Genomic DNA, 25,000 nt, shown 5'->3' with positions numbered 1-25,000 from the left:
CAGCAGCACCCGGAAGTTAAACGGCACCAGCGAGCCGCGCCGTCCCCCGTACAGGTCCGGGTAGTACTGCGGCACAGGAGGCCCATCCCGGCTCAGCCCGCCGCCGGCGGCGCCCGACGGTGCAGACAAGCCGGCGGATGCTGGTCATGCTCAGCAGCGCGAAGTGGCCGACACTGGCCGACACTGACCTGGAAGAAGAGGTCTGCCGTGTCGAGGTCTCCCCAGGCCTCGGCCTCCTGCTCGGCCACCGGAAACAGGCGCAGACGCACGAGCAGCGCCAGCCGCGTGAACCACAGCTGAAACGGAGAACAATCCTCTGCTGACACGGCGGCCATCCACTGCTAGCGGCACAGCTGTCAGGACGCTGGTGCCGCCACGGCAGGGACGGCGACACAGCCCCTGTCCCGCTCCTCTAACTTCAAAATAAAACCCATCAAGTCCGGGGACTTTTTCAAAATTCGCAGAGAACGGAAATCAGTTTTTTTCGGCTCCGCACACCTCATGCCTCCCCTGACCACCCACCCGAACACAAATTTCGCCCCATCACCCGCAACCTCTGATGGCGCCACTGCCTTCGAGTAAGACGCAGCTACACGCGGGCAAAAGCCAGCTGTGAATGGTTAGACATTGCTGATAAAAAGACTGCAATTCAGCGGCATAAGGATAGCACAACACCAAGAACAGACTGGCGCAATCCATCCCATCAGCCTAACCGTAATATGGATCTCAGGGTCCCAGCTTTTCTGACAATGTCAGCGGCTCTAACGCACTGGTAAATGCTGGTCCAGCCCAAAACAGTGTCGGGAGCATAACTGAGGTCCACTGTTCTGCACAGTAGTGCACCGTGATATCCCTCCCCCGCCGCTTCCCGTATCTGCAGACCTGACGGCTTGCACTGACCTGTACCGAGTTGGCCGTGTGCTTGCTGACCTGGCCGACCCGGCCGTACCCCTGGCCGTAGTTGGTGAGCAGTCGGCCGGTGAGGTTCACCGCCGCGCGATAACAGCCCGCCTGTGCGGCCAGGTCAGTCGGGGTCAGCGCAGGTCAGGTTACTGGGCTGGAATTACACCACCAGCAGTCATCTGATAAGAACAAACCAGAACTCGGCCGCTTTTAAATCGCATCGTGTAGGCCTCCATGGACCCGAAGAAGGCAAATGTCCCCTAAAACCTCGCGCAATTGAAGACGACGGAGGAGCTGCAAAACCAAGCATTCTATGGCCCGGATGCTGCCGCCGTTCCAGTTCACAACACCCAGAAACCCAGCGATAAACAAGGGTTCGACGAGCGAGCCGCGCGGACCAGCGCCAGCGGGGCGCGGCGGCCGTCGGCCGGTCCCCGGGCGGCGCTGAGCGCCACCTGGATCAGCTGCCGGATGCCGCGGTCGTCTTGAGTCACGCTGTCGGCCGTCAGCACGGAGCGGCGGCGCGCCTCGGCCGACGTCATGTACTGCAGCATCAGCTCCGACACTGGGTCCGTCTGCGGCACAGTGCGGCACGCAGCTCAGCACGGCGCGCCCAAACCACGCGCCGCGACCTGTCTGAGAAGCGTTAGATTTCAGAGGTACCAAGAAGGTGGCGGCCATGGCGGCCTTCATCGAGCCTGAGGCCTGGAGAGGCCCTGAAATTCTTATTTTGAGTGATATTTCAACACAACCACTGACTTCTTTGCCATTTTACATCCCGGTCTTTTGACACGAGACAGTTGCGTTCAAGCATTATCCCATATACGCGCATGCAGCGCATACTTTCGTAGTCTCCCGACAAGAGCGGCGCTACATTGCCCTACAGTCTCGGACCAGCTTCAGAGGGCTCTAACGTCACCCGTCTGGCGGCCGCTCTCACCAGCTCGCTCTGCAGACTGCAGCCGGGCAGCGTCAGACTGTCGCGGCGCGGGTAGAACGTGCCCGGCAAACTCTGCGACATGGAGCTCAGCACGCGCTGGGTCTCCTCCGACGGCACCCAGGCGTCGAACTGGCGGTCCATCTGCCGGCGGAGCGCGCACCGGTCAGTCCGCCGCTCCAGCGGCCGTCCAGGAGCGGCGGGGTGGGCACCAGTCAGTCCGCCGCTCCAGCGGCCGTTCAGGAGCGGCGGGATGGGCACCGGTCAGTCGCGAGCAGGGGCATTCAAGGAGAAAACAGAGCACATCACATTCAGCATATCACAGGGCAGAGCACATCACATTCAAGGAGAAAACGTCAGACGCCACCATGGCCTCGCTGATTATCATCACTGATCAAAGCATCACTGTTGATTAAAGTTCTCAACAGATGTCCAGGAAGCTCCTCGTTAGCTCGATGTACGTGCCTAAAGTGTTGGCCAGCAGACAGGAGGCCCACCTGTGTTTGACAGAAAGGAGCTTCACCTCCGTGTTGGGCACACAGGAGGCTCACCTGTGTTGGGCACACAGGAAGCTCACCTCTGTGTTGGACAGACAGGAGGCTCACCTCCATGTTGGCCAGACATGAGCCTCACCTCTGTGTTGGGCAGACAGGAGGTTCACCTGTGTTGGGCAGGCAGCAGTCTCACCTCTGTGATGAACAGGCAGGAGGCTCACCTCTGTGTTGGGCAAACAGGAGGCGGTCAGCTCGCCGCTCATGGCCGGGTCGTCTGGCGTCACCGCCAGCTCCAGATCGGCGCTGGCCGAGCCGGACGGCAGACCCTCGAAGGGCGGCGCCGGCGGCGCCGGTGGCGTTACGTCATCTGTCAGCGGCACCTCCTCCTCGTCACCCTGCAGGGATACCGACCCCGGCGTCAGCGTCTCGGACCGGCCCGCAGCTGATCCTGGGCTGGTCGCTGCTTATCGGCCCTGTCCATCGGCGCTACGAGCGACCCCCAGAGACGCCGGCGCTGCACAATAGCGCCGCGATGACGTCCGTCACCAGAAGTTGACCCACAGCAGCTGGCAAATAGCTCGTGCCCTTGGAAACAAAACCGACGCACTGTGCAACAAGACTATATGCAGACATATTGCAGGCAAACAAATAAACAGGCAGTCCCACCTGAGCCTGTCAACAGGCAGCGCACGACAACACGCAAGAACGATCTGCATTCGCCAGGCGCTTTCAGAGACTTTCAGAGACCAGGCGCCACTCAGAGCTTAAACAAAGCAAGAACCGCAAAGAGCGGCAGCAAGCAGCACTGGGCGAATCACGACCGCGAACGTGTAAGCCGATGACACACGTCGCTTACCAGAGGACAGAGTATTCCTCTCCCAAGTGACGTCACCAACCTGGGCTGTGACGTCGCCAGCATCTCCGTCTGCGGTGTGAGCAGGCGAGGGAAGGTCCAGCTGGGGCGGAGTCGTGCCGTCAGATGCCGTCGCGTCGCCGGCCGACGCCTCTCCGGCGGCCTGGGGGCACGGGACCCGTTCGGTGCGCGGCCATTGGAGCCACGCCGCCCAGTCGATCAGCGCCGCCACGCTGCCGGGCGTGCTGATGCTGGCGACGACGACGGCCCGTCTCAGCCGTCTCCGACAGAGGCTCACCTCCGCGGGTGGCTCGGTCGGAGGCGGCAGAAACTCGGCTGATTTCTGCCCGCGGTGCGACATGGCGGGCGTGGGGACAGGTGATAAACTTGATTCGATTATTCGAAATGTGTGCTAGATTGGCGCCAACTTCTTTATGTGCATCCTGCCCCACTGGTTGTCAATGAAAAGGCTGACATTGACAAAGCGGACAGCTTTGGCAGTTGGTACTCACGTAACTCTGGAAGTACAAATCCACTGAATAGAACCCATTGAATGGAACTGTTCTTAAGCTCTACATCACCGCAGTCGAGATGGGAGAGGCAAGTCGGTGGAAGCTGTGCATGCACACAAATCCGTAATACAACACTTGGCATAGCATAACCTGCAGTGAAACAGCCTATCGCCCGCCCGAGATGGGCGAGCTGTGGTCTGGATGGCAGTGACGTAACCAAACGGCCGGTGCGAGCGCCGGGAGCAGGAGGGCGACCGTCGGTCGTCGGCTGGCCGGGCGCGGCCACCTACCTCGGGCTCTGCACACTGCACCTCGGCCACCAGCCGCGAGACCTCGTCCGCCGACTCGGGCCCGATGCTGAAGCGCGGCCGACGCTCCTCGTATTCGAGCGCCTCCTGGTGGCCGCCCGCACAAGGTCAGACTGGTTGGCACGCCCACAGATGGATGTCCGCCATGGCAGTAGTGGAAATGGTCACGACAGCTATACATTGGGCGCCATGCAGCCATAATACTTCAGGCGCACAACACCCTCACCGACATCAGAGTTTCGGCTTTATTCCACAGTTTATAACATGCAGTATGCAGTGGATCCATCAGCAGGAAATCACAATCAGGTCATCTGCTAGTCTTTGGTGTTTCGTGAAACATGTAATAACTGTTTGATGAGCAACTAGCATTTACCAATGACATTGAGACAGTTCCACACAAAACCTGCCCACCTCCAATATGTCAATGACTCACCCCCAGACTCCAACACCATCAGTGTGAAATCTGCCACCACCACAAACCTGTAATTCCTGTTTGAAGGTCTGCTCGACATTGGGCGCCATTTCCGACACCTGCAGAAGCTGCGGTGGCCCCGGCTGCGCCAGGTGCGCGGCTGGCGGCGGCGCCGCATGGGCCGACTGCGCCAGGTTCACCTGGCTGGCCATCACAGCTGACTGGTGGCCAGCATCCGTCAGCTGGCTGAACACGTCATCGTCCGCCTTCGGCGAGCCGAAGAACTGCCGCAGGGTGGGCGCCGGCGGCGGCTCTCCCTCGGACATGGCGGCAGACTTGCAGGATTAGCCGTGAATTGGAGCCTGAGACAGGGGATGCCATGTCATCTTGAGGTATCTAGCCCTTTTTGTGGGCATTGCTATGTTGACATGCCTATAACTATTGATATGACTATGACTGCTGGCATGACAACTGATGCCATGGCTATGACTGTTGACAAGACTGTGACTGTTGACATGACATGACTTTGATATGTCCACTGTTGACTATGCTGGCATGATATTTTTACCAGCCCACATCTGCATTTACTACATCACAACACATTCAATATTATTGAGAATCATGTTTGTTTCCACATTTGCTGTTCATTCATTTTACAATCCTGTTCATACATGAACATGTTTGGATGTATGATCATACAAACTATGTTCCTGGCATTGGTTCAAAAATTTATGTTTGCTGCAGATTATTGGTTCTTGAGAACACTACTTGCTGATAACATTGCAGTGGATTTACCTTTTACATAACTGATAGCAATTGACTACTTCAATGGGTATTCCCCAGTTACAGCATTCAACAGGTATTTTCCAGTTCCTGACAGCCTTAAATCATTTTAAGTGTTGTCTGATTTCTCTATGGAGAAAAGTCAACATAATTTCAACTTGCCTTGATAATTGCATTGATAAGACCCTGGGCAGGAATATATCAGCTTTCATACCACTGCCTCTCAAAAAAGAAAACAAACAGGACAAAAACCTGCATTTCAATTGAGCTGTATAGGTTGGGGGCTCAGGCAGCATTTATCATAAAAGTGAAATGGAATTGATTTGTATGCTATTACCTACATAAGAACTTGGCCAGTGGTTGTTTTAGACACAAAAGGCAATTCATCTATACATAGGCCAGCAACTGCCAAAAGCCTGCCTGCTTTAGTAACCAACTTAATAGAACAATGAACTAATTTTCAGAAATACTGCTCTAATTGTGGCTTACCACTTAATTCAAAATGAGATGTGGCTTAGACTGACCAAAGGATGCCATGCAACTTATTTTGCAATTCTTCCTAGTTAGGTTCAACTAGTGGCCTGATGTGGTTTTTCATACAGTTGTTTAGGAAAGCCTTCATGCAAACTTGCGAAATAAACAATAACTGTATGCATTCCTTCCAGAGCACAGAACTCAAATGCACCACCCATCCCCCTGGCATACAATTGGTTAATCACTGATAAACCATCATAGAATCCAGATGGCAGTTGTGCATAACAGACTATACACCTTACCCACATGACAAAATAGCCATGAACTGGTGCATGCCAAATGGTGTCACAAATATCATCAATGTCAATATCAAATAAATATACCAATAAGTTATATGCCTTAGATGTAGCTGTCAATGGGACAAATCTGAACATATGGAAGTTACAATTACCAGTTACTAACCTGTGGCATAAAATTGACCAAGTCTTGTGACCAAAATGCTTTCCTTTCATTTGAAGTCATACCACTTCATGAACACTTCTCATTGCACATGGCAGGAACAAACAATGTCACCAAACGTATAAGACCCCACTGGGCTGATGGGCTGATGCCTAGAAAGCAATGCAAACAAGACATAAAAAGGGAACGTCATTTAGACTGGCACGCTGCTGCTGGCCGCAACATCCATTTATGTCATGACAAGCTGCCCACTATTTGTCCCTACATATGTCGCATGAGTTTAGTACGACACCAAGTACCAGTGAGATCCCAACCAAACAATTCCTATAAATAAGAAAGGAGGCACGCCAGCGGACGTGTACTCACAACCCAACCGCTGTTTGGTGTTATTTATTCTAGTACGAAAGCCATCACGTCAAGCTGGTCTTTAAACACGGGTGGTGACGAATGACAAAATTTTGCAAAACCTCATAAAAAACAAAAACAAAAAAGCATCAATAAACACGGTCAGCGAAAAACCTGCGTTCATCTAGTGTAGCTACAAGGCATGTATAAGGCGCAATCCATGCTTCTTGCACTTCGTCAAATTTATTTGCCGCCCTCTGTGCCACTGTGACGCTTTTCAGGCCTAGCTTTTACGCCAGCCACTTGTACTGGAACTGGAGCGGGCAAGCCACTCGATCATTCGTACAGTTGGCAATCTATAAACGGCCCCTATAAAGCCGTTTGTGTTCGTAGCACTGGCACATTTACGTCGCAAATGATTGGGGGTGCCGGAAAAACCTCCAGGGGCTAAGAGCCAGGGGTGCATATCTCGTTACCTCACCTTAGCTTATCTTATGGTGACCGGGAATTATAGAGGGCCACTTGGCCTGTCGGTTTCGGTCCCGTCAAGCTCCCAGCCCGGTGACCAGTCTCAAATAATGGATAGATTCAGTGCGGAATGCCATAAATAATGTCAGCCCAGTGCATATCAAGCCTCGACCTAACTGTTCAATTGAGGTTGACAATTCGACCGAGTGTGGAAGAGCATTGCAATCGCTGACGACCCGCGTGCTGAATGAGGTACGACGGACGAGAGGCCCTAGCTCGAGATTTTCTTGCTTCATTAGTGTCCTCCCGCCATCTCCGAGCTGTCTGGTCCGGAACTCCCCCGACAGTGACATACCTCTGTGAAGCAACTGACGCACTGTAACCATGAACGCCAACATATGGTTGGTTACGCTGCAACCATGTAACTAACCATTTGTAACCATCATATGGCTCACGCCATTACAGTATATAAAAAGCTCCAACAAGTCACCCGATAATAATCGATCTTTATCGCTGCTACCAAATTGCTCAAAGATTCCGAGAGGATCGTTTGTGATAGCTTGCTACCAGCGTGCCTACCAGCTCTGCCATCATCCAAACACGGTTCCTTCCAAAACAATCCTGCACCACTAACCCTTCCTGCTTTCTCGAGCACTGCTGGACCTCAATCGCCTGAGGCAAACAGACTGACGCCATATACACAGATATTTCCTCGGCGTTCACCAGCGTCAACCATGTGTTTCTGCTGCACAAGTTTCGACTCTTTCGGAGTTACTGGTGTCGCGTACGACTGGCTTGACTCGCACCTGACCGATCGCGAGCGGCGAATCATCCTGAAGCGCAAGCAGTCTGGCTGGGTTCTGAGGACCGGGGACCCATCCGGTTTACCAGAAGGCAATATCTTAAGAACGCTGCTGTTGGCATACTTTGTTGCGGACCCGCCCAGCGGCACGGGTAGGTCCGCCAGAAGGCCAGCGCACCATGCACGCCGATGATGTGAAAGTCTACGGCTGCATTGAAAGCAGCGCAGACTGCGTCAGCCTGTAGTTGGACTTGGATCGTGTCTGCGACTGGTCGTGAACCTGGCAACTCGGCCTTGATTCATCAAAGTGCAAATTCATTTCCCTCACATTCCGTACCTGCCCTGTTGTCCATCAGTACACAAAAGACGGCCTCTATCTGGAAAGGTGTGACCAAACCGGTGACCTCGGCGTTCTGTTGGGCGCACAGCTCACTTTTGCATCACATGTCGACGCTGCGAGCGCCTAAGCTAAGAGAATGTTTGGATTGACCGCACGCAGCATGCAAATGCAGAGCTGCCCACGCCGAGTGCGTGGTGTGTTATGTGGAGCGGGGCTGCCATCACACTTCGCTCGATTTGAGCGACTCCAGCACAGGTTTCTCATGTGGCTGGCTGCAAGCACCCGGGATCAGTGCCCTTCTCTGGGTTATGAGGGCCTTCTCTCACATTTCCGCGTGCCATCAATCAAGGCACGATTCGTCCAGTCCGATCTCCTTATGCACAACATATTTCACCATCGGCTGGACTGTGCTCAGCTTACCACACTGTTAAGAGCTGGCGGTACCAGTAAGACGTTCGTACCGTACTAGTCTCTTCCACGTGCCGTCTAGAAGAGTCAGCACCGTAAAAACAGGATTCCCTGTCCGTATTTCTGTCACCCGCAGCCATCTTCTTCAGGATATCCCAACAGCTGACTTTTTCATCCGCTGTCATTCCTTTCCCATGCACGCAGGTTTGCCCGCAGTGTGGGTAGGTTCACCTCGTTGATCTGCTCTACAAAGCACTTGAGTAACTCTGCAAGCGTGATAGTCTGTATACGTGTGTTTGTGCGCGTATATGTATTGTTTTGAACTGATTGACTGCATCCGTAACTGGGGTACCTATTGAACCTGTGGGCTGCTTATGTGAAAGAATAAATAAATAAATAAACACAATAAAACCATGTCTCCCCTGCGACGACGTTAGTAAAGCAAAGTCAACTGGAGAAACCTGAGCCTCCCAGGGTATGGCCGATGCCCCACTTCGTGAACAATACGCATTGCTTGCCACTGAACCCGCTCCAGCCACTTCTGGTCCAGTCTGTCGTACGGGCCCCAGATGGCGCTGCCATATTCCAAGTACGGGCGTACTAGGATCTCGAAGAGCAGCGACAGCGTATAAGCATCAATGTTGGCAAACGCCCTTCCCACGACCGCCAGCACCTAGTTGGCCTTCGAGATCGCCTCCGCCGCCTGCACGTGGAACTTAAGCCTATGATCGACGAGAACCCCGAGATCCTTCTCGGTGAGATCAATCGTAATTCTGTGCCGTTAACACGCGCCCGGGTGGCCTGTTCGGTACCCTTCGCTCAGTTGAGAGTCAATTTGAGCCCCCTGAGATCTCATGAACTAAGGAAGCTAGGGACACCAAATCTACAGGGTGTTGACCGGTACGTTGACTCGCTTAGGCCAAGGTTTGAGGTTCCTGGGTCATGACCTTCAGGTCAAATAACGTCAAACAATGTCAAATTCCAGGTTGGCCTCGAAAGTGCCCCAGAACCTAGATAACTGTTTCCAAACAAAAAGGCACCAGCTCATTTAGGGTCAGCGACCTTTTTGACCCTTTGAAGGTCATGGTGACCAAAAACACACAAGACTACTCTGAGTTTTGCATTGAATACGCGACAAAGATTACAGTAGACAGCATATTCCTAAAAAACAAGATGTCGACCTGGGTCATCTCAGGTCAATGACCTATCCTGACGTCAAAGAGGTCAATGGAAGGTGCATTATGCGGTTCCTGCTATCAATAAATTCGAAATGAGCACCAGAAACTATCCCATGCAGAAAGCCCTAGAGTAATAGAACAAGTTGGTTTTGACCTTGGTCTGACCTTCATATCTGATCTTAGGTCAACGTAATTTGCTCATTCAATATTTGTGTTGCCTAAGAAAGCATCTCAGAGACGTATGCCTTCGTGAAACACCCCAGATTAAACAATTCCCTAGAAATTGCCTTCGCTGAAACCTGCCATAGGTCAGCGACCTTACAAGGTACATCTAAATATATTATATCAAACGACCTGCTATTTAATTGTCTACAGTTATGCAAAATTTGGCGCTGCTACGCCGCGCCGTTCGGAAAGCATTCTGGAAAAACTTTCGGGGGGGGGGGTGGGTGGTCAATTTGACCCCCCCACCCGAGCGCGTGCTAAAGAAATAGGTTAGTCTCGGGTTGCAGTTCCGATGTGCATTACTTTGCATTCTGTTGCGTTACATGGGAGCAGCTGCTCCTCTGACCACCTGGCCAGGTGTCGAGGTCCACCTGTAGAGAAGAATCAGTCGGGCCTCGATACACGACAGAGCAGATCTTGGTGTCATCCGGAACATCTGACTACGCTTCGCACTTGATCGGGTAAGCCGTTCACGAAGATGTAGGCTGTGCGATATTTAGATCGCTAAGATCGGATTGACCCCTGCAGCATCGCGAAATGGTGCTGGAGTCTGGTGGTGGAGTTGGAAGAGTAAGGATAGAATCTTCATTTTCTGTGTTGCTGTAACTGCTAATCGGACAGATTAACCACGGCGACCGCTTACCTGGTGTCGCTTGCAGCGGCCAGCGCCCTTCGGTTTTACGGAAGCTGCAACCCAGGCGATCGCAGTTGTTGCTCCCGAGATTGCGGGCGCACATGTTCGAGCCTTTTGATGTAATTTGTTTCTCTAATCGATTCCGCAAAGGAATGAGCGTCCTCAGGCAAACATCGGATAACCTTTTTCGCTTTTTAACTCATTTTGACCCACTCTTTTCAACAATGAAGATATCCCTTATTTACTTCTGGGCAAGGGGCCCCTTGAGCAGAGCACTAGGGGCACATTTCTGTTCCCGGTCAAGGGCTCAACGGCCGTTCCGTTGTATCGCGAGTATCTTCCGGCTGTCATTCCGATGTCACGGGACGGGATTCCCTGGTCGATCCGGAGGCCCCACAGGGACACATCATATCACCTTATGTTTCTCCCTGACGCGGGAGGTCCTCTGACCCGCGCACCTGACCACATATCAACATAGGAGCCCTCATTGACACAAACATATTTGAACGCTGCAGGTGTCCAATAACTATCACACAGGCTCCAATTACATACTTTTTTCTCGTTCTTCCGACATGGGCTTAGGAACAGGGGGGGGGGGGGCAGGGGGGCAGCGATGTTAACTGCCCCCCCCCCCCTTTTCAGATTAAGGTTGCATTTTGCTTACTTTTCCACTAAATTAAACGTGCATGCCGATTTACCTAGTTCACCAGCCATCTCCCTTAAGATGTGTCATATTTTTCGTTTGCTCATTGGCCATCACATAATGTTACAGCCACAAGATCGACGCCGCGCGGGCTGGAGACTGCAACGCCTGGCGTCGAGGCTGTTGTTGCCATGGCTTGCGAGCGCGCATGTTCAGGATCATATTACGTAGTTTTCTTATCAATAATTACTTCAGACAGGATCTTCAGCATTTAAGACGAACATGGGTTCGCCCCGTTAATACAAATTAGGAGCCCCACTTCATTTACAATCTACGGTCAAGCAGAACTCAATATCTGTGAGGAACACCAACAAACACGGAGCTGGAGTATATGCGACAATTATTAGACTACCTGCGGTGATCAGGGATGTTCGTTGCGTCAATGACGGTTCCAGTGTTGATCTGGGGCCAACTGCGCGGGTCAGATGGCCTCCCGCGTCAGGAATGGGAACAATGTGACATGACATATCCTTCTAATAGCCTCCGTATCGACCAGGAGATCCCGCCCCGTGTCACCAGAATGATAGCCACAAGGAAATTCACGATGGGACGGAATGGCCTTTCAACCCTTGACCGGAAACGGCGATTGTTATACTCAACCCTTGCCCGGAACTCAACCCTACCCTTGCCCGGAACGAAATAACGGGTCTCATTATTGTTGAGTAGAATAGGGGCCTCGTTGTTGAATGGGGTGGGGTCGAAATGAGACTAAAATAGCCAGCAGGGTCACGCCATGAGGATAAGGAAGAACTGGTGAAGGAATAACAGGAAATGACAGAATAATGAAAGGCGGGACGTAATAGGTATAACAGACCAGAACATAACAGAACATTGTGATAGGATGCGGAAGAACGGGGCCCGGCATGGCGGGACGAGACAGGACGTCACATATCTTGTTATATCTAGTTCTGCACCGTCCTTTGTGTTCTGTTCTTCCTTCTGCTCTGTTCCGTCTTGTCCTACCCTTTCCTGTTCTGCCCTGTCCTACCCTTTCCTGTTTTGTCCTGCCCCGTCCCGTACCGTCCTGTCCCGGCTACCTCCGCCCAGCCCGGTCTGCCATCTCGGTCCAGCATTTGTCCCCTTGATACGGATCGGTACCCCGGACGCCTCCGTCTCCAGTCCCGGTCAGATGCCGCGCTGCCATGCACTGCTTGTCCCTGTCGTGCAATGGTTGTTTCTGTCCCGCCTTGCCCCGTGTTTTCGGTGCGGTTTGGTGTATTCCCGAGAGACAAAACCGGGAAATAACATTTCTGGATGTCTGGAGTCTGGAAGATAGAAGACAGAAGACGGAAGACAGACAGGAAGACTCATGTCTCGCTTCTGCCCTGTCCTTTTCGGACCGATTCTGTTTGGCACAGTCCTGCTTTTCAGCGATGTCTTTTCCGGCAGTCTCCGATCAGGTCTGGTCCTGTTCTAGTCAGAGGTGTAGTTTCGCAAGAACTAAGGTGGAGTTGATCAGTGAGAAATGGCTAAGTCTACCGCCGAAGCGGTGTCCAGACAAAATTCAGATAAAAAGCGAACGAAAAAGTCGAAGGATCTAAAGGCTAAAGACATTAAAGTCGACAGGGATGGAAGTCTAATGGGAAAAAACGACAAAACGTCCACAGGCATAAAAATCAACAGGAATAAATGGCAAGGATAAAAGGCCGGCAGAGGTATAAGTTTAATTGGAGAAGGTTGAATCAAAAGTCTAAGGACTAAAAACCAGCAGGAAATAAGGGTGACAGAAAGCGCAAACACAAAAGAAAACAGACGAAAAGTGTCAATGAACAAGAGCCAGCAGCAAGTGCACGATGCACTCCTTAATGTTTATGACACATGATCGTTTTCATAAGCACAACTTGAAACTCCGGGTACTGACAAGATAATGGATGTTTGCTCCATAACATCATTTAGCTGTGAATGCTGGTATACTGGAGATCGACAATTCTGTACAGGAACACTGAACTCGTAATGCGGAACACAAGGGTGTGGTTTTGTGTCCAATTGGGAAGAAAGCGTGAGAGGGAAAAGGGATGTAGCCCCCCCCCCCCCCACCAACCCATTTTGCAGCCTTCGAATAACCGAAGACCTTCCGTGCTGATATAGCGAGCATCAAAGTTTTGTGTCTTGTAGGTGCCTCTAGAGCTTCATGATGCACACACAGGCCCACTGCCGCTACAGTCGGTGACAACAGGCACCGTCTGCTGCCCTGCGGCCGCCCCACGTGCCCACTCCTCTCCCTCTCTCCATCGTAAAAACACTGGGACACCGGAGCCGCGCGCCGCCGCTCGGCCGACGAGAGCCAGGTGGTGCTGCGAAACAACTGAAACCTGTACTGAAACTGTACAGTTCTGCCATTTGTACCCCATTTTGGACCACAAGCCTAGTTTGGCGTCGCTGTCGGCGCCAAACTCCACGGGCACGGGTGTTTTTATTACAAAGGCGAATCCAAAGTGAAATCTGGCGGAAGCAAACTCGGAATATATCGTACAGTACCGAAAACTGAATGCAAAGAGGGAACAGCCCTATAGTCAGACAAAACAGCTCACCTTCTTGGAGTATGAACTCTTGGCCCGCTCTTTGACTCTGCTAACGTGAGACTGCATCGCTGTAAGAAACAAACATACGCTTAAGGTTTCGGCGTCCTTGATGTTGAATAATGCATTCAAAGGCCTTTAAAACTGGTATCGACGTGCGTAAATGACCAACGGGGGAGCTCCCTTTTCCGCGTTGTCCTGCATCCTTCAGCTTGCCCCAGGGGTGTAGTGTTCTTCTGTTCGGTATGGGTTACGACCTAACAACTTGCAGTGGACCACATACGAGGAGAAACCATTATTTTGTGTAGTTTGAAAGCAGGTTAGCCACATTTCTGCTTAGCTCCCCCACCTCCCCTTCTTATCTGATTTTGCGGAACTACAACCCTCGGTTCGACCTGACACTTCGAGTAAGATGCTGAATGCAATGCCGTTTCTACTGCCAGCGCATACACAACACACACACACACACACACACACACACATACACACACACACACACACACACACACACACACACACACACCACACACACACACACACACACACACACACACACACACACACACACAATAGTTTCAGACGTCGACGCCGAACAGTCTCGTCAGCAGGTCGTTTTCCGAGTCAGCTGTGCCTTACGGCGTCAAATGGCTGAGTCACAGACCGCCCGCGTGCCGCGCCTGATGGTGCGGCAGTAGCTGTTGAGTGGACGCTTCCGCCGCCGCGGCGGGCACACGAGAGGCCGGCGGCTGGCTCACGAGAGGCTGGCGGCGGCGGTAGTCGGCAGCGACCGCGCCAAGCGGTCTGGCTAGCGTGATTACACATCCCGTGTGTCCTGCGGGCTCTAGCATGCAGCATATCTCAGCTTCATAGGTGCCAGCACAGATACTGCACCCTACCAGGCAATGTGTGATTCGATATCCTTGCGCTATGATAAAAGTTACTGCCTTTTGCATTCTTCTCCCCAGTTGAATCCACGCTGTGCGCAAAAGTAATTGCGCATTCGGTTCTGGATGCTATTGGTCACGGCATGAAAGAAAATCAAAACGTTGCTACATGGCGTGTGACACTGGGCAGGCCCTGCAATGATGGACATTGCTCAATGTCGTTGCTCAGTGCTCAACTTCAAGGTCTTCTAAGTGTAATGGTTCACTGGTATAATTTGGGTAAAGCTATCAAGCAATTGGTAGCACTACCGTGCTCGTTATGTAGCCGTTGTCGGCCATTACGTATCAACGGGTTCTGCGCAGCCAGCCATGTTTAGACCTGGTGAAAAGTGGGGTTGTTCTATTTTCTGCATTTCTACCACACAAGGAGCCCTTAGCCTCAGTTTTATGTAATTATTTGGTAGAATTTCAACTTTCATTAAAACGAAATAAACATTAATTCGAAGCCGAGTAAAACAAAGATTATACCCCACACTGATCACATCATGCTACACCTCATGAGCAAAGAAAACGTTCTGAAAGGAGACTATGTACTGTAAGACTGTGCACCTGATACATTTTCCAGACTCACTGAACCACAATTAAATAGAAAAAATACCGGATTAAAATGCATTAACATGACAAATAAATTGAGCATAGCACCCGAACAACATATGACTAGTTCTGTTTACAACGGAGCGGAGAAAAATTCCAGACATTAAAATACGCTCTGACATCCCATACCTAAAAATATATGGCATCGAAGGAACTGGCGCCCGCACAGATAACTCCGAACCGCTGGTTGAGCCAAAGGATGCCATACGGAAAATACGAACACAACAGAAAAGGTATTTTCAAAGATGGTTTCCGCGGTCAGCATCACCCTGGAGAAGACATGAATGATCGTTCCTGGCAGCACTGCACACGGTGCATGTAGAAAACTGGACGACGTTTATTAAAGACCATTTATCCCGACAAACTGAAATCAACACGAGCCGTTCGTCCTGTAAAACAACAGGAAAAATGGAAACACATCTATGCCGGATTTTGGCGCAAAACAGGCAGTTTGAAGGTTGAATGGGCGAGCACTCTTTGAATAACACAGCCACAAAAAAGTAACTGTTTACGGTAAACAAATTCGAGTTATGCGAGAGCTTACCACGTTTTATGGTAATGTTGGTTGAAACGTCAAAATAGGGACGCAATTAAAGTTATCTTCAGAGTGCTTAACAAGTTACGTAAGATGGGATATAAAAAAACCAGCCCCATGCGTTGAAATATCATGCTAAATCACGTGACTGAACAAAAACATGAGGGTAAATACACTTAGCCCGAGGTTATCGTTTCTTAACACGCGCCCGAGTGGCCCGCTAGATACCCTTCGCTCGGATGAGGGGGCCAATTTGACCCCCCTGAGATCTCGGGAACTAAGAGAGCTGGAGGCACCAAAATGTACAGGGTGTTTTGACCTGTACATGAGCTCACTGAAGTCAAAGTTTGAGCCTTCTAGGTTATGACCTTTGGGTCGAATAAGGTCAAACAAGGTCAAATTCCTAGTAGATCTCCCCCAGAACCTAGATAACTACTTTTAAGCAATAGGTCGCATGTTTATTCAAGGTCAGTGACCTTGTTTGACCTTTCGAACGTCGCTGTGACCAAAAGGACAGAAGACTGCTCTGAGTTTTGCATTTGAATAAGCGACAAAACTTACGCTAGGCAGCATGTTTCTAAGAAGAACAAACTGTTGACCTGGGTCATTTCAGGACAATGACCTATTCTGACCCGTAAAAAGTCCATAGAAGATGCATAATGCGGTTTCTGCTACCAATAAATTCGAAATGAGCGCCAAAAACTATCCCATACAGTAATAATCCCTAGAATAATAAACAGGCTGGTTTTGACATTGTTTGACCTTGGTTTTGACCTTGTTTGATCTTGTTTGACGTCTATACCTGAACTTAAGTCAACATAATTTGCTCATTCAGTATTTTGTGTTGCCTAAGAAAGGATCTAAAAGATGTACGGCTTTGTCTAACACTCCGTTGTTGCACCAGATTGAACGATTCCCTAGAAATTTACTTCGCCGAACCTATGGCCTGACTTCGATCTGCCACAGGCCAGTGACCTTACAAGGTACATCTAAATTTTTGATACCTTACGATCCATTGTTGAATTGCCTACCGATTCTAACACTTGTTGCGGCTGCGCCGCGCCGTTCGGAAACCATTCTGTAAAAAACCTTCGGGTGAAAGGTCAGTTTTGACCCCCATCCGAGCGCGGGTTAACACGCGCTGGGGTGAGGGATTAACTGGGCCTCCCAAAGGTTCTTCCGAAATGGTTTCTAAACAGCGCGGCGTGGCTGCGCTAAATTTTGCATAGCTATGGACAATCAAATACTAGATCGTTTGGCGTCACAAATCTAGACGTATCTTGCAAGGTCACTGACCTATGTCGGGCCAAAGTCAGTTCATAGTCTCAGCAAAGTCAATTTCTAGTGAATTGTTCACTCTGGTCCAACAACGGAGTGTTAGACGAAGTCATACATCTCTGAGATGCTTTCTTAGGCAATACAAATACTGAATGAACAAACAACACTGGCCTTAGGTCATGCGTAAAGGTCAGACCAAAGTCAAACCAATCTGTTATATTACTCTAGCGCTTGCCGTGTGGGATAGTTTCTGGCACTTATTTAGAATTTTTGGATAACAGAAACCGCATTATACACCTTCCATAGACTTCTTAAAGGTCAGAATAAGTCACTGACCTAGAATGACCCAGATCAACATTTGTTTTTAGGAACATACTGCCTAGCGTAATCTTTGTCGCTTATCCAAATGCAAAACTCAAAGCAGTCGCATGATTTTGATCACCATGACCCTCAAAAGGTCAAACAAAGTCACTGACCTTGGATGAGCATGCGACCTTTTTCCTATAACAGTTATCTAGTTTCTAGAAGCCTCTTGGAGACCAACCTGGATTTGACCTTTTTCGACCTTATTTGACCCGAAGGTCATGACCTAGGAGGCTCAAACTTTGACCAAAGTGAGTTCACGTACGGGATAAACACTGCCAATTGGATGTCTCTAGCTCTCTTAGTTCCTGAGATATCAGGTGGGTCAAATTGACCGCCACCCGAACGAACGGTATCCAACCGGCCACCCGGGTGCGCGCTAAACGAGACTGTTTCCGTAATTGGGCCTTGGCCTGTAGAAAGCTTACAGCAAAATCAACAATAACCAGAAACAAACACATACCACGGCAGCAAGTGACGCCTTCCACACTCTTGAGGAATGAATGAAAAAGGAAGATCTGGACCGCAATCGATGGATGATGCAGAATTAAATGTTTAGGTCTCACTTCTTAACTTGGCACTTCATGATGAGCATTACAGATCTAGCGATGGACCACGGTCACACCTTATGGCGGTGGCAGAATGCTTAATGCAAATTACAAGTTGTTACTTCTTGACGTGACACTCTGTGATGAACATTATGCCGACATAACGTAAAAAGTTACCACAACGCCAGATAACTGAAGACAACAAAATCAATGAGTGATGACTGTTACGAAATCAGAACAACAGTTGCTGATTAACGGTCACAGGGTTTTCTCCATCCGGTGGGCGACCACGAGGAAGGTTTTTCGCGCGGAAAGTAAAGGTGTGTTTTGCCCCCCCCCCAAAATTTTTTTTTAGGGTACCCCTTTCCCCAAACCAAAGTCATTACAGCTTCCCATATATTGCTAAAATTCCGATCAAGGAGGCCCCCACAGCTGAGCTAGAAAGCAATACATAAGGCTCAGACGACCCCTTTTAGATCAAGAGGTCCGCTTTCTGGACCATTAAAGTCACGTCTATGAATAAGGTTTCCCATGCTTTAGATCAATACATCTAATCATCTGTTGAAGGGGTCCTTTTGTTGGTTCGGGAGGCCCCGTTACAAGCAAGGAGATCCCTGTTCGCAGTCATGACGCACCCTTTACATTCAGAAGGCCCTATTTCTGGAACAGGAGGCCCCCTTCATGCATCAGATGGCCACGGCTCAGATGGCTCGGTATCCTTGCCTTGGTCGGGCAATCAGTGTCTTGTATCGGGACAATGAGCCCCCTTGGCTAGAATTGGAGGCCCCATTCGTGAATCGGAAGCATCTTGTTCTGGATTAAGACTTCCCTCTATGCGTCAGGAGAGTCTTTTTGGATCAGGAGGCCTTGCTTAGGTTAGCGAGACCCTTTTCTGGAAAATGAGAAGGCTCCCATTCATAATTTTGTAATTTATAAGGGATCACCGGCCCTTGGTACCCGATATTCCTTGAATACAACACCGCCCCCCCCCCCCCCTGTGAACTAGTTCCATTTCGTTCAGAAGTCCACCTTAATTCGTGGACAGCCTCTGGGGCCATTATGGTGGGCCGTCTCTGGGGCCATGATCGTGGGCCGCCTGTGAGACCATGATCGTGGACCGCCACTAGGGCCATGATCGTGGGCGGCCACTGGGGCCATGATCCACACATTAACCCACGTCATGCTTTTACTGGGTGCGTCATAAATTTCGAGAGTTGTCATCCCCGCGCACAAGATATGCGTTCTACTCCCACCCCCCTTCTGACATACTGGGCAGTCTTTTAGAGATGAGAGACCAGGGGCATCACTTTGTATACTTTCGTGGAGGCGGCTGAGTCCTATAATACTGAGTTGAGGTCCCCGTAATGCTCCTCTAAGTCTTCTTAATGCATAGGAGCAGGGAGGGCATACTGGGTCAAACAAATATATAACAATTATTTGAGCTATTGGTAAAATAAGAGGTAGGTACATCAACGTATCACTATAAGTCACATGCTAATTTGGTATCAAATAGTGTCCTGTAGGAAGGTATCCTGTATCCTGTATAGTATCCGATAGGTATGCGATGTTTTGAATGACAAACTCCTTCATGCGTTAAGCCAATTTGCAAATGTTTGGCAAGTTTGTTAGATTATGATGCTTGGATTGGGATAGATAACAGTTGACTGCGATATGCGGCAGCTTTTAAAAGTACAGGGTGGCCCAGACAGCAATTGACGCATGTTTTCCCGAACAATGTAAAGGGCATTTATCGCATAATCCTAGCTGTGGTGGTTATACGAGGCGATCGGGGACAGCGCCAGTCATCAGTGATCCATTGCTATGGCGTTTGCTGTAAATCATATTGCATTCTAAGCTTTTAACAAAAGGCGGCTCACATGAACTTAAAATAGAAGTAAGCCACAAGCAATTTTAGCATTTAATGAACATCAAACAAGGTTTTTTATTATAACATCGAAGATGCAAATTCAAGCGACCGAAATCCGCAAAGAGTTCAGGTTTTGGGGTAGGTTAGGTCAACCTTTTCGACTGAGTCCCTTAGCTGGTTTGAGACAGTGCCATTCGTGTAAGGGGCCCGCAAAATTCTGACTGCATAATTTAGTACACAAGCTGATTTTGTGTTATTTGTAGACAGTACAAGGTGGTTTATTGATTCCAGCTCGAGGTGTGCACCCGTCCCTGCGAGAGGCAGGATGCAGGCGCTGCTCCGGCTGTCGGGGTCCGACACTGTGCACCCCGCCGCCGCCCGAGCTGCTCCGGCTTCCTGTTCCTCTGTTTGGCCGCCGCCTGACCTGAGGTGGCACCTTTCCGACGCGGCGTCTTTGCCAGACTGACACACGGCTTCCTGACCATGCTGAATTTGATATGATCTGACTTGTTTGCTACAGAATGACTGTAGGTGTATGTATTTAATGATGGCACATTTTCCGTGCATTATACTTTTGGGCGAGAGGCTGTTAGCACGCACTCGGGTGGGGGTCAAATGGATCCCCGAAGGTTTTTTTCGGAAGTTTCCGAACGGCGCGGCGTAGTCGCGCCAAATTTTGCATAGCTGTAGATTATAGAATAGTGGATCGTTTGGAAGCACAAATTTAAAAGTACATTGTAAAGTTGCTGACCTATGGCAGGTCAAAGTCAGGCTATGGTTTCAGCGAACTCAATTTCTAGGGAATCGTTCAGTCTGATGCAAAAACGATGTGTTAGACAAAGCCATACATCTCTGAGATGCTTTCTTAGACACACAACAGTTGAATGAGCAAATTACATTAAACTATGGTCAGGTATGAAGGTCGGACCAGGGTCAAACTAACCTATTTTATTTCTCTAGGGCTTGCTGTATTGGGCAGTTTCTGGTGCTCATTTCCAATTTATTGACAGCAGGAACTGCATTACATTTCGTCATGGACTTCTCAGAGGTCAGAATAGGTCACTCACTTCAAATGACCCAGGTCAACATTTTGTTTTTCGGAACGTGCTGTCGAGCGTGATCTTTGTCGCTTATTTAAATGCAAAACCCAGAGCAGCTTGCATGATCTTGGCCACCATGACATTCAAAAGGTCAAACAAGGTCACTGACCTTAAATGGGCATGCGACCTTTTGTTTAGAAACGGCTATCTAGGTTCTGGAGTCACTTTGGAGACCAGCCTGCAATTTGACATTGTTTGACCTCATTTGACCCGAAGGTCATAACCTACAAACCTTAAATTTGACCTAAGTGATTTCACGTACAGGTCAACACACCCCGTAAAATTGGTGTCTCTAGCCCTCTTAGTTCCCGAGATCTCAGAGGGAGGGGGGGGGGAAATTGACCCCCACCCGAACGAGGAGTATCCAGCCGGCCACCCGGGCGCGTGTTAAAGCCGCAGGTCAATTGCGGATTGACCTGGTAAAAGCATGCATCTGCATCTGTATGTAAATCATAGTTTGCAAAATAATCTATGCGTGACATGTCATAAACGTGACATGATTGCACGTGACGTATCATAAGCGTGAGGCCATGAATGCCTAACGTTGAATGACTGGTCGTGGCAAGCCCCCACCCGTCACGTCCGGGTTTAGCCGCTCCTCGTGCTCCACACCTCAAAACACACGAGGAGCGTCGTAAGTCCAGCTGCGGTCCAAGCCGTCCCACAAACCACCAGACCACAGCACATAGCACGTCTTTTTCTTCAGCTATGTCGTGACTCCACATTGCCCGTGACATGCCAAAAATTCTGTAGAAGTGGTAAGTGGTAGGCGGAGTGGAAAAAGGCCAAATAAATAAAACCGAATAAATCAAAAGGCACCGCACCTACGCGATGGATATCTAGGGTTTTCGCAAATGGTGAGCAGGGGCTGCGATCCTGACATGATCTCTGCATCACGTAATTCGATCAAACCTATTGTGAGCAGGGGCTGCGATCCCGACACGATCTCTGCATCACGTGATTCGATCAAACCTCTACACACAACAAACCAGAGCAGCACCCAGAAACAGATCAGAAATCAATCACCCACAGAAATCACACCAATCACAGAAATCACACCAGAAATCACCAATCACAGAAATCAACAAATCAGAGCAGCGCCAGAAACTATCCCATACAGTAATAATCCCTAGAATAATAAACGGGCTGGTTTTGACATTGTTTGACCTTGGTTTTGACCTTGTTTGATCTTGTTTGACGTCTATACCTGAACTTAAGTCAACATAATTTGCTCATTCAGTATTTTGTGTTGCCTAAGAAAGGATCTAAAAGATGTACGGCTTTGTCTAACACTCCGTTGTTGCACCAGATTGAACGATTCCCTAGAAATTTACTTCGCCGAACCTATGGCCTGACTTCGATCTGCCACAGGCCAGTGACCTTACAAGGTACATCTAAATTGTTGATACCTTACGATCCATTATTGAATTGCCTACCGATTCTAACACTTGTTGCGGCTGCGCCGCGCCGTTCGGAAACCTTCTGTAAAAAACCTTCGGGTGAAAGGTCAGTTTGACCCCCATCCGAGCGCGGGTTAACACACGCGCTGGGGTGAGGGGTTAACTGGGCCTCCCAAAGGTTCTTCCGAAATGGTTTCTAAAACAGCGCGGCGTGGCTGCGCTAAATTTTGCATAGCTATAGACAATCAAATACTAGATCGTTTGGCGTCACAAATCTAGACGTATCTTGCAAGGTCACTGACCTATGTTCGGGCCAAAGTCAGTTCATAGTCTCAGCAAAGTCAATTTCTAGTGAGTTGTTCACTCTGGTCCAACAACGGAGGTGTTAGACGAAGTCATACATCTCTGAGATGCTTTCTTAGGCAATACAAATACTGAATGAACAAACAACACTGGCCTTAGGTCATGCGTAAAGGTCAGACCAAAGTCAAACCAATCTGTTTTATTACTCTAGCGCTTGCCGTGTGGGATAGTTTCTGGCACTTATTTCGAATTTTTGGATAACAGAAAACCGCATTATACACCTTCCATAGACTTCTTAAAGGTCAGAATAAGTCACTGACCTAGAATGACCCAGATCAACATTTGTTTTTAGGAACATACTGCCTAGCGTAATCTTTGTCGCTTATCCAAATGCAAAACTCAAAGCAAGTCGCATGATTTTGATCACCATGACCCTCAAAAGGTCAAACAAAGTCACTGACCTTGGATGAGCATGCGACCCTTTTTCCTATAATAGTTATCTATGTTTCTAGAAGCCTCTTGGAGACCAACCTGGATTTGACCTTTTTCGACCTTATTTGACCCGAAGGTCATGACCTAGGAGGCTCAAACTTTGACCAAAGTGAGTTCACGTACGGATAACACATTGCCAATTGGATGTCTCTAGCTCTCTTAGTTCCTGAGATATCAGGTGGGGTCAAATTGACCGCCACCCGAACGAACGGTATCCAACCGGCCACCCGGGTGCGCGCTAAACGAGGACTGTTTCCGTAATTGGGCCTTGGCCTGTAGAAAGCTTACAGCAAAATCAACAATAACCAGAAACAAACACATACCACGGCAGCAAGTGACGCCTTCCACACTCTTGAGGAATGAATGAAAAAGGAAGATCTGGACCGCAATCGATGGATGATGCAGAATGAAATGTTTAGGTCTCACTTCTTAACTTGGCACTTCATGATGAGCATTACAGATCTAGCGATGGACCACGGTCACACCTTATGGCGGTGGCCAGAATGCTTAATGCAAATTACGAGTTGTTGCTTCTTGACGTGACACTCTATGATGAACATTATGCCGACATAACGTAAGAAGTTACCACAACGCCAGATAACTGATGACAAACAAAATCAATGAGTGATGAATGTCACGAAATCAGAACAACAGTTGCTGATTAACGGTCACAGGGTTTTCTCCATCCGGTGGGCGACCACGAGGAAGGTTTTTCGCGCGGAAAGTAAAGGTGTGTTTGCCCCCCCCCCAAAAAAAAATTTTAGGGTGCCCCTTTCCCCAAACCAAAGTCATTACAGCTTCCCATATATTGCTGAAATTCCGATCAAGGAGGCCCCAACAGCTGAGCTAGAAAGCAATACATAAGGCTCAGACGACCCCTGTTAGATCAAGAGGTCCGCTTTCTGGACCATTAAAGTCACGTCTATGAATAAGGTTTCCCATGCTTTAGATCAATACATCTAATCATCTGTTGAAGGGGTCCTTTTGTTGGTTCGGGAGGCCCCGTTACAAGCAAGAGTAGATCCTGTTCGCAGTCATGACGCACCCTTTACATTCAGAAGGCCCTATTTCTGGAACAGGAGGCCCCCTTCATGCATCAGATGGCCACGGCTCAGATGGCTCGGTATCCTTGCCTTGGTCGGGCAATCAGTGTCTTGTATCGGGACAATGAGCCCCCTTGGCTAGAATTGGAGGCCCCATTCGTGAATCGGAAGCATCTTGTTCTGGATTAAGACTTCCCTCTATGCGTCAGGAGAGTCTTTTTGGATCAGGAGGCCTTGCTTAGGTTAGCGAGACCCTTTTCTGGAAAATGAGAAGGCTCCCATTCATAATTTTGTAATTTATAAGGGATCACCGGCCCTTGGTACCCGATATCCTTGAATACAACACCGCCCCCCCCCCCCCTGTGAACTAGTTCCATTTCGTTCAGAAGTCCACCTTAATTCGTGGACAGCCTCTGGGGCCATGATGGTGGGCCGTCTCTGGGGCCATGATCGTGGGCGCCTGTGAGACCATGATCGTGGACCGCCACTAGGGCCATGATCGTGGGCGGCCACTGGGGCCATGATCCACACATTAACCCACGTCATGCTTTTACTGGGTGCGTCATAAATTTCGAGAGTTGTCATCCCCGCGCACAAGATATGCGTTCTACTCCCACCCCCCTTCTGACATACTGGGCAGTCTTTTAGAGATGAGAGACCAGGGGCATCACTTTGTATACTTTCGTGGAGGCGGCTGAGTCCTATAATACTGAGTTGAGGTCCCCGTAATGCTCCTCTAAGTCTTCTTAATGCATAGGAGCAGGGAGGGCATACTG

The 25,000-nt window shown here is 49.6% G+C and overlaps 2 protein-coding genes across 4 annotated transcripts in view; both read right to left on the bottom strand.

The window, feature by feature from the left end:
• Nucleotides 1-6,670, bottom strand: part of LOC119098487 (trafficking protein particle complex subunit 12) — a 12,395-nt gene extending 5,725 nt beyond the window's left edge. Inside the window, exons 1-11 of one of the 3 annotated variants that reach the window (XM_037221411.1) lie at nt 6,502-6,670; nt 6,139-6,287; nt 4,488-4,781; nt 3,990-4,094; nt 3,231-3,350; nt 2,556-2,729; nt 1,844-1,984; nt 1,359-1,478; nt 901-1,011; nt 189-296; nt 1-66 (exon numbers count right to left, since the gene is read on the bottom strand). The exon at nt 1-66 is cut by the window's left edge and continues 78 nt beyond it. In XM_037221411.1, the coding sequence (XP_037077306.1) occupies nt 1-66; nt 189-296; nt 901-1,011; nt 1,359-1,478; nt 1,844-1,984; nt 2,556-2,729; nt 3,231-3,350; nt 3,990-4,094; nt 4,488-4,745 (1,203 nt within the window). In that variant the 5' untranslated portion in view covers nt 4,746-4,781; nt 6,139-6,287; nt 6,502-6,670. The other 2 variants (XM_037221412.1, XM_037221410.1) reach the window with 2 other exon arrangements.
• CSN8 (COP9 signalosome subunit 8) overlaps nt 1-25,000 on the bottom strand; it is a 70,514-nt gene that overhangs the window by 34,542 nt on the left and 10,972 nt on the right. The gene's annotated exons all lie outside the window — the stretch shown is intronic.

This window comes from Pollicipes pollicipes, unplaced genomic scaffold, assembly GCF_011947565.3.
Source record: "Pollicipes pollicipes isolate AB1234 unplaced genomic scaffold, Ppol_2.1 Scaffold_4740;HRSCAF=5597_pilon_pilon_pilon, whole genome shotgun sequence".
NCBI classification, from domain to species: domain Eukaryota; kingdom Metazoa; phylum Arthropoda; class Thecostraca; order Pollicipedomorpha; family Pollicipedidae; genus Pollicipes; species Pollicipes pollicipes.
Note: the sequence above shows the minus strand (reverse complement) of the source record. Positions and strands in the feature narration are given on the sequence as shown.